General features: G+C 37.4%; 1 protein-coding gene across 1 annotated transcript; it reads left to right on the top strand.

The window, feature by feature from the left end:
• Positions 1-774: 774 nt before the first annotated feature.
• On the top strand, positions 775-2,991 carry LOC122073429 (B3 domain-containing protein Os11g0197600-like). The gene is made up of 4 exons (XM_042638014.1): positions 775-965; positions 1,086-1,731; positions 1,869-2,068; positions 2,157-2,991. The coding sequence occupies exons 1-4, from the start codon at positions 870-872 to the stop codon at positions 2,709-2,711; spliced, it is 1,497 nt and encodes a 498-aa protein (XP_042493948.1). The 5' UTR covers positions 775-869; the 3' UTR covers positions 2,712-2,991.
• The last annotated feature ends 6,882 nt before the right edge of the window (positions 2,992-9,873 follow it).

Raw genomic sequence — 9,873 nt, 5'->3', positions numbered from 1 at the left:
GAGTGCAACTTCCTAATATTTCAGTCTCCATTTGTCTATCAATCAGTGTATTCAACAAAGAATCATCTTGTCACAGTGGCCTCAGGGTTGTACCGGTGACAGTTTTGCAGATGGAGATACCCCAAATAACTCAATGCAAGATTTATATGGGTTTAGAAATTAATACAAAGAACCATTGATGTGACAATTCATTCATTTTCTTCTGAAAATCATTGCATCCGATAATTTAGATTGATGTGACAATCATCATTATTGGATATTTAACACAAATCATATTTTCTTTTTAACTCAACCCATGGAACAGTATAATAATCTTAACCTAATTTTTTTTTTCCAAATAACTTACAAGAGTGAACTTTCACACCTAAGATATTGTGGATAATTTCTACCCAAAAAATAAAAATTGTAATACAACACAAGTGCCAACTCACGATTTACAAGGAGAAAAAAATCGTCTGTAATTCTAATCTCGTACAATTTCATGAAATACCACCTTTAGGGGTGACACGTGTATTGATATCATTGTAATGGTCCAGATTTGATTTAAATGTCTTTTCATTGATTTAATGTTTTATTAATTATACCAGATCTGGACCATTGTATTGGTATCAATACACGTGTCATCGCCTGAAGATGATATTACACGAAATTGTATGAGATCGGAATTACAGAAGATTTCAACCCCTTACACGGCCGGACTCCAAAGTAGGATGTATCTATATTTGGAACTAAGCAAGAGTCCACCGGTTACCCAGTTGGGGAAGTCTCTCAAGTCTCTTCTCTCTATTCTCTAAATTCTGCTCTCTCTTATTATTCATTTTCCTTTGTATCTTATTCTTCTTCTGATCCTGTGAGAGAGAGAGAACAAAATGGGAGAAAATTGCGAAGCCGAGCATCTGTATTGGACTCAGTTTCAGGTGAAGCGTTTCTGCCGTGTTATGTCTTCTGCTTTCCATCAACACCTTGTAAGTCGATCATCAACATGATTTTCCATTTTTCCATCTCTCTATCTCCCTTTCTCTTTCTGTGTTGTTCGTTTTTGCTATATAAATGATGGGTTTTCTCCTTCATTAATGTATTTGCAGAGCATCCCCAGTAGGTTCCTTCAGTGTTTGAAAGATGACTTATCCCTAACAGATTCTCTCCTATGTGGAAGAGCCATTCTTAAAGGTCCTAGCAGTAAGACTTGGGAGATGGAGTTAATAAGGACCCAAGATGGCTTGTTTTTCCAAAATGGATGGTCTGACTTTGTTAGAGATCATAACTTGCAGGAAGGGAATATCTTGTTTTTTATGTACAATGGAAATTTGAACTTCCATGTCCTCATCTTCGACCATGAAAGTTTTTGTGAGAAACCATGTTCTTATTTCATGTGTCATGTTAGTCAAAGATCATTGAACTTGAACCACCCTCCTCATGTTGTTCAAGCCACATCTTCATCCCAGCAACCATACACACTACCTACTCCGGCACCAGCTGAAGCCACAAATTCATTGAACAGGAACGACCCATCTGTTGAAGCCACAAGATCATTGAACATGAATGACCCTCCTTCCAAAACCACATCTTCCCCCGAGCAAGCACATACTCTACCTACTCCGGCAGCAGCATCTCAACCAGAACCACCATCCCCTTTGCAACCATCTACTAGTCAACATATTCCTTCTGAACCCATCTCTGGCAAAAGGAAATTGACGATTGATGTATTAGAAATCGAATCTTCAACTTTCAGTATGTGAGGACTACTTGAAAGATTTGGTTTTTTACATGTAGTGCAAGGTTTTCTGGATCAAAATCCTCTGTTTTTCTCATCCCTGTTTTTCCAGGTTTTCTCATCTGTTATGATTAGATTTTCTCTATTGCTCCAGTGATAGATACATCTTCAACTGATGATGATGCACCGACAACTTTGCTGTCAAGGCCACAGAGTGATGATCAGTTCGATCTTTGTCATGAAAAAGCGAAGCTGGAAGCCAAACAAAAGGCCTTACAGGCCCAACATGCTTCACGGTTTGAAAGTGTTTCTGTTCCTATGAAACGGTCTTCTGTTAGTTCCAGATCTCAAATGGTAGTTTAAAATTTAAAGCTCTTTCTTACCTTTGGCGTTTCCACATTTTTCGATTGGTAATCGCTTTATGATATATATATTTGTGCAGACGATCCCTTGTGAATTTGTCAGGAAGCATTTTCCTCCAAGGAACATAGAAGTAACTCTTTGCTGCGGGCAAAGCAGACGCAATGTCGCGTTTCTTTATAGAAAGTCATTAGCTATCGGAGCATTTACTAGGGGTTGGGCTGCTTTTGTTAATGAGAACCATATAGTGGAAGATGATGTGTGTTTGTTTGAGCTTTTATGTAATGGAGTCCCAGTTCAAGAAACAAAAAAAAAAGGTAATGGAATCCGAGTTCAAGAAAGGAAAAGAAAAGGTAATGGAGTCGGAGAGGAGGTGGATCATGATATGCTCTTTAATGTCCGGATCTTTAGAGTGGTAAAGGAGGACAGCGGAAGGAGATTTGAGAGAGGAGAAGCATCTTCTGCTGGTGGCCGTGGCCGTGATCGTGGTCGGGAAAATGAACGGGAACAACGTGGTGGATGTGGACAAGGCGAGGGTGAAGGCATAGTGCAATCAAACGACCGGAAGCACGTGGGCACTTACCCCCAGCCATTAAATGACCACGGGAGAGGATCTGGTTGCATTTTTATGACATAAGACTCACATGAAAATTTTTTGCTGTTGCCCGAGTTCTAGCCAAGTAGTTGTAACCCCATGGTAACCGGTTAAAGGAATAGAATTGCAAGGATAGATTTGAAAATACTCATTCAGAGTGAATTTTTCCACTTTTACCTATGAAATTCCATTCCCTTGACTGGTATCAGGGGTTGCAGCTACCCATGCAGCAGACAAGTTTCGTTCGAACTCACATCACCATTGGGCAAAAGGATTTTTCCTTCTCCCCAAGAAAAACTTAATGCCAATAGTTTTAACAGAAGCTAGTAATTGCATTAATATTGTGTTTATTCTCTAAGTATATGCATAGAATTATGGTTCATAAGAATGAATGTAGGAGTGTATGGACATTCCATTTTGTCACTCATGAGACAGTCTTAAGTGATATGGTTTTGGAAAATGACCAAATGCTCTTAGCATGGTTGATTGATCAAGTTGCTTTGAATTGATCTAAATTTCAAAATTAGGTGTGTTTTATCAACTAACAGGATGGCCCAACTCTATGTTTTTAGTAAAAACTATTTTAGTAAGTGGGAAAATGCCTCCTCAAACCCTCTAAACCTTCCCCCATTCCTTGGTTATGAACTCATTCTTCGCAATAGGAATATATTAGAATAGTTAGATGGTGAGTTGAAGTAAGGTTAGGAATTGAATTCCTAGTTAGGTCATTCATGAACCTGTCCAATACTATTCCCCTCATTGATGTTGAACTTACTATGGGGTGAGAAATAGAATTTTAAAAACATCACTGGACTAATTGGTCATCAGCTTGCCTTCTTAAGGAGGAAGATGGATCATTCCTCAAGGAATTATTTATTTTGGCTCCATCTTTCCTTGTCTATTGAAGTTGTAGTAGTTTGATTTCCCTTTGATCTGTTCTTACCTTTCCTGCTTCAGTAATATTAGTATTTATTTTAACTTCTTCAATGACGTTGCACCCATATCTTTGTTTTTATTTTCTTGCAAAAAAAATTCTTCTGCTGACTAACCTTTATTAATGCTTGCCCCTTATTTTTTCTTAGTTTAGAGCTAAAGTGAAATGAGGGGAGTTTAGAGCCTTGTGATCTGAACTGGTGACTTCTTGGTGCTGGACAATTGTATTTGGATTCACTGTGAGCCAGTCCGAGGAGGATAAAAGCGATCCAATCTCTCTTCGATTAAGCAGTGTCCAATCTGTCTGTACACTTCCTGATGTCGAATTCCAAAAACCAAAGAGAGGTTCCCCACTCTTATTTGATCCGTCATGGGGCTGAGTGTGTCTGAAAACTTGGGATCCTTAGAAATCTAGTTTTAAAAGATGGATTCCCCAACTCAACTTTTTTTTTTTCATTTTTTTTAAATATATTTCTAGCAAATTATTGCCCAATTTTCATATCATTAGATAGTGCTCGAAAAAAACTTTCCAACAATATATGATTCATAAAATTAAACTTATGGGTCTCTCAAAAAGATGACCAATAGAATCTCTCTCTCTCTCTCTCTCCACTGTGAGAAAGAGCCGGTTGGACTAAAAACCACTGTTTGGAAGACGGAATAAATAGTCTTTGTGATGGTTTTGATTCCATGCATTTGGCCCAGTTGCAAGCACTTGTATCCAAGATTGATATCCAATTGTTTCCGGCACCCATGCATAGCATTCACCATTCATTATATAATGGTCCAAGTTTTCCCGGGGGCGTTAGGAGTGCGGGGTGGGTATGAGGGGCCTTTTTGGGACTTTCACATGGGGTATGTGGTCAACCATAGGATTAATGGGTGATGTTCACTGCTTGGTTCAAGAAAACTTTCTCGTAATATTATTAGGGTAAGAGAACTTACCATTCTAGCATTCATATGCCCGTACATAACTGGACATGAAAATACCCAACATGCACGAGGGTAGTTGAATTTGAATCTTTTCACACTTAGCTGTGTTGGGCATGAGGAACACTAGACTGACATATTTCATTTCTCCATATTATTATATTATAACTTTTTAACACATTTGTTAGAAACATTTTGACTGACTTTAACGTTTTAAAACATTTTGAATAATTAAGTAATAGTTTTCAAGTTTCTATAAAAGAAACTTAGAATTTCTTCATAATAAATTTTTTTATCTAACCAAATATATCATCGAATCGTAAAAATTTATAAGCTTTTTCTTCCGGCTAAATTTTAACATTTTGGCATACTCTTATTGCTAATTATATAGCAATGCCATACCTGAAAATTTCAATTACGTTATCTATTTTACCCATTGAAAATTCTGATTAGTTTGACAAGAGTTTCATGCTTTGGTTGTTGCACTGCAGTTTGTCTTAATCTATTCTTTTGTATACGGATTCTAGTTGTCCTTAATAACCTCTATGTGTTCTTCTATTTCTTTCCAGTACAAGTTGTATGCTTCAATCTATCTATTCTCAAGAAATTATGAAAAAAAAAAACCTAAGAAAATCAACAAAACAGGCATACTGGAACCAATACTAGGACCAAGACCTGTTCCATTTCCATATATACAATTTCTAGGCAAATCCTCTACTTCCAGGTCATCTAACACAACCTATAAAATAAAGTAGTATAAGGGTCACAACCTGATCGATCAAGTGGTCATGGTACCAATGTGGGATCAACTAGGGGGCAAAGTGGTTTTTTGGTCACCCTTGTTGTATGGTCATAGGGGCAAGAGATAAGCAAGAATTCTTTTCCTCAAAAAAGTAAAGGAAGAAGGACATTGCCCGATCACGTGGCCCCTACACCAGCAATGAGACCAATTAGGGGACACACAATAGATTGTTCAAGGAAATTTTACAATTTTTACGGGTCAGAGCAGTTATTTCAGAGGGGGGGGAGGGGGTTGTATCCTTAGTAAATAGGAGTAAAAATGTTTATTACATGTATATTTGAAAATATACTTTTTACGCATTACTGCATTAATATGGATAAAAACATGACTTGGAATATATATATATATATATATAACATTGCAATCTCACCGGTTGCCTTTACAAATCTCTTTCTCTCTCATTGCTGCAATTTTGCTGATTGCCACTGAAATAATATGTATTATACATGTTTATCTCATTGATGATTGCTGATATGCTTTTTACGCATTACTGCATTAATATGGATAAAAACATGACTTGGCGTGTGTATTAAACATGTATAATACATATTATTTCAGTGGCAATCAACAAGATTGCAGCAATGAGAGAGAAAGAGATTTGTATATATATATATATATATATATAGAGAGAGAGAGAGAGAGAGAGAGAGAGAGAGAGAGAGAGAGAGAGATTTGCCATGGCAACCTTGGGATGAGTTCAACCTTCTTAATATTTCAAAGCTTTCATCTGTCTATCGATCAATGCATTAAACAAAGAATCATCTTGTCACAGGCTGGCCTTAGTGTGTTATAGGTGAAAGTTGTGAAGAAAAAGATACTCAAAGTGATTCAATGTAAGATTTACGTGTTTTGAATTTGACACAAAGAACCATTGATGTGACAATTCATTCATTTTTTTAAGTAAAAATCATTTCATCCAGTAATTTATATTGATGTGACAATCATCTCTATTGGACTTTCAATACAAATCATATCTTCTGTTTTTGCTCAACTCATAGAATAGCTCTCGATTTACAAGTCTGGACTCCAGAGTATGATCTATCCGTATTTGGCAACCAAGCAAAAGTCCATTGGTTACCTACTTCGGCACCGGCAATGGCACCGGCAATGGCACCGGCACCTCACCGGTAGTGCAACCGTCTACTTCACTCTATCTATTCCCAAGAAATTATTTAAAAGTGTTTTTCTCACATAAATTTTCTCAGAATTTTGTTTAGGTTCATGTAGAAAGTGGAAGTAATAATCCCATATCATTGGGAAAGGGATTCTTTCTTCTCCCAAAGGAAAATTTTTTGTTGTGTTTATACTTAAGGGTAAGCTTGAAATTTAGCAGAAGATAGTAATTGCATTAATGTTATATTTCTATTCTAATTATCTACTCTACTTATAGACATAGAATTATGGTTTAGAAGAATGTATGTAGGGGTGTCTAGGACATTACATTTGTAACTATTGGAGACATTCTTAGCAATGATGATATGGATATTTTATCTTTAGGGTATCATTCTTCACAAGTGGAAATCTTTTACTTATGGTTTCTCCTATGTATGCCTATTTTTGCCTCCACATCCTTTATAGCCATCGCACCGGTGCAATGAGCATATGATGTTTGAGAGCCCCTTGGGATATGTGTCTGGATGCTCCTAATCGTTAGATGCTCACTTCACCAATGCAATAGCTACAGAGGATGTGGACTTCTATATTTTCTCCAATTTGGTATCAAGGGAATCTACTTAGGGTTTGTTGTTTAGAGATCTACTGATGGCATTGCCGAAAATGGTCCATTTAGTCATTTTTTGAGTTTGTCCTTTTATTTTATTTATCTATGTTTTTTTTTTTCTCTTTCTCTCTCTATTGGTGGCCATGCCCTAGGGGATTCAACTCTCTCCATAGAACTCAGGACCAAAGAGTGATCCCACGGTTGGGATGGTCTGGGCACGCGTCCCAAGATCACCCTAGTCGTGGGATTACACTCTGATCCCTGGGCTCTATAGAGAGGAATCCTGTCCGATAAAACATTCTTTGTATATTCCCATCTTGGTACATTAAGACGTTTAAAAATCTTGTACATTTTTTTTAATTTAAAATTATTCTTTGCTGATCTTATAGCAAGAAAAAAAGGAAAGGGTTTTGATAAAATCACCGAAATACCCTTAGCATTGCTAACTGATAAAACTGCTTTGAAATTGATCCAAATTTCAGGGTGTGATTTTTATCATTAGAAACCAGTAATAGAAGATGGTGTGTAAACGGTAGGGCAAAATGGACTTCCCCACTTAAAAACTTTTTTAACATATTTCTGACCAAATTAGTGCCTAATATTCATTTAATTCGTCTAATTAGATATTGCTAGGGACAAACCTTCCAACGATGTATGATTCATGAAAATCAGGTTTATGGGTCTCTCAAAAAATGGGCCAATAGATTTCTCTCTCTCTCTCTCTCTCTCTCTCTCTCTCTCTTACCACCATGAGAAAGGACCACTTGGACCAAACACCCACTGTTTGGATCTCCCTGCATTTGTCCCAGTTGCAAGCCATGAGTCCAAAACTGATATCCAATTGCTTCGCGCACTCATCAGTGGGGTGTTAATTTCAAGCCCAGACTGGCGGCCCAACTATTTAAAGCCTGAATTCCTCTGACTTGATTAATAAATGTGTCGGGCTCAAGCACAGTCCATTTATAATTGGTCATTCCTAGTGCAAGAATGCAATCCGATGGATGCTCAACTGAGACTGACAGATTATTAGCCAGACTCAACTCGATACATTTAAAGACCAATTAGAGCCCACTTAGCCAGATTATTAGTAACTATATTAAGGCCCGGTATTCAACCGATTGTTTATAAATAGGACCATATCTAGTGTATATGAGGTTCGATTATTTAAATGGACTGGTCACAATGCGAGGTCCTAAAGTGCTCAAGCCTGATTAGGCTGGACCTATTGACACTCCCTATGCCCATGTATAGCATTCACACCCCTTATTATGTTGTTATGGGAAAAAGGACTTTGTTCGAGAGTGTGGATCTAATGCCCAGACTTAAGCGAAGATATAAACATCAAGTAGCAGTCCAATCGTCAAGCATCCCAACTGAGCCTGACCTAATTGTTTAAAACTTGTTTTTTTGGTATTTAACACATTTACCAAACTGTTAAATAAAAGTTGGTAAAAAATGAAAATAGACAAATTAGAAGTTCTAAACGCATATCCCTTTTTCAAAAGAAAAATGTTATATTAAAAAAGGAAGAGGGAGAGGGATAGGTATGCTACCGAGGGTACAATAAGCCAATGAACAACATTAGTGAGGGTACATGATGGAGTATCATTCATGAAAGATATGAGAATCATTTCAAAAAGGGGAAGAGAGAGATAAACACAGTGAGTCCTAGCACATGTATGTTAGTAGCATATCCAACCTTTTCCCATTAAAAAAATTAGGAAAATCATTGTTAGGAAAATGACTAATTAATGAGTGAACTGACAATTAATTTTAACTAATAATTTTGATATTTAGTGTCTATATACAAAGAGAACTAGGATATTTTTATTTTTTTTTTGGTAGAAAATAGGACTTTTTTATTTCAGTGGTAGGTCCTTTTAATATGAGTGTCCATGCATAATCGAGTAAGGTTTACGTCGGACTTGTCCATTTAAAATTTCTACCCGTTTGGCATCCATGTTGCTTAAAATTTACGGTTGTAAGGTTTTCGAATTTAAAATTTCTAACTGTTTGGTATCCATATGGCGTATACTGTAATTGTATAGCTTAAGGTTTGTCTGATAATTGTACGGTTTACTCCAGTTTAAATTTCTAGCCGTTATATAGCGTTAGATGTTCGCATGAACTCTCGCACCGCCTCAAGACAAATCTTGAAGATTTCCGCTGAACCTTCCCACCGCCTCAAAACAAATCTCGAAGATTTCCGTCTAAACCGAGAAAACAGTAAACTGGGACAGGGAAGGAGAAGAAGGAGAGAGGGCAGGGGAGCAAGGGGAGGGGGGAGGGATAGGTCAGGGCAAAGAGAAGCAGAGAGGGTCGGTCGTGGGAGAGAGAGAGAGAAAGAGTGTGCTGTGGAGGGAGAGAATTGCAGAGTGTGTGAGAGGAAAGTAGTGCGATCGTCTGTTTTATTTTCTCCCTTGGTAGGGTTTGTTCATGCTGTTCATGCTTCAGACCTTACTTGAAACTTGAAATTCATAGAAAATGAAGGGTGAGAGAGAGAGAGAGAGGAAATCAACGAATTTGAAAGTTGGTTTTCGAAGAAGACGTGAATCAGATTCATTGAAACAGTACTTGGATGCAAGATCTACCGAAGACGGGGATCGAAGTCCTCGTCCAGGGAATTGCTTTATCTAGGTAATGTGGAACCACATCCTTAATTCACCGAATCGAGGAAAGTAATGCGATCGTCGTTTTTTTTTTTTTTTTTTGGATCCCTCGGTAGGGTTAGTTCATGCTTCCTTTCTTGAAACTTGAAATTTGGTAGAGAGAGGGAGAGATGAAAGTAATGCGATCGTCAGTTTTTTGTTTTTGTTTTT

Source organism: Macadamia integrifolia, chromosome 3 (genome assembly GCF_013358625.1).
Source record: "Macadamia integrifolia cultivar HAES 741 chromosome 3, SCU_Mint_v3, whole genome shotgun sequence".
In the NCBI taxonomy this organism is placed as follows: Eukaryota; Viridiplantae; Streptophyta; class Magnoliopsida; order Proteales; family Proteaceae; genus Macadamia; species Macadamia integrifolia.
This window is presented reverse-complemented; position numbering and strand designations above follow the sequence as displayed.

What these genes read in the sequence shown, in the direction of transcription:
- LOC122073429 (XM_042638014.1), top strand. Translation starts at nt 870, where the DNA reads ATGGGAGAAAATTGCGAAGCCGAGCATCTGTATTGGACTCAGTTTCAG. An exon ending in CTGCTTTCCATCAACACCTT is followed by an intron (nt 966 to 1,085) that starts GTAAGTCGATCA and finishes ATGTATTTGCAG; the next exon opens with AGCATCCCCAGTAGGTTCCT. An exon ending in AATCGAATCTTCAACTTTCA is followed by an intron (nt 1,732 to 1,868) that starts GTATGTGAGGAC and finishes CTATTGCTCCAG; the next exon opens with TGATAGATACATCTTCAACT.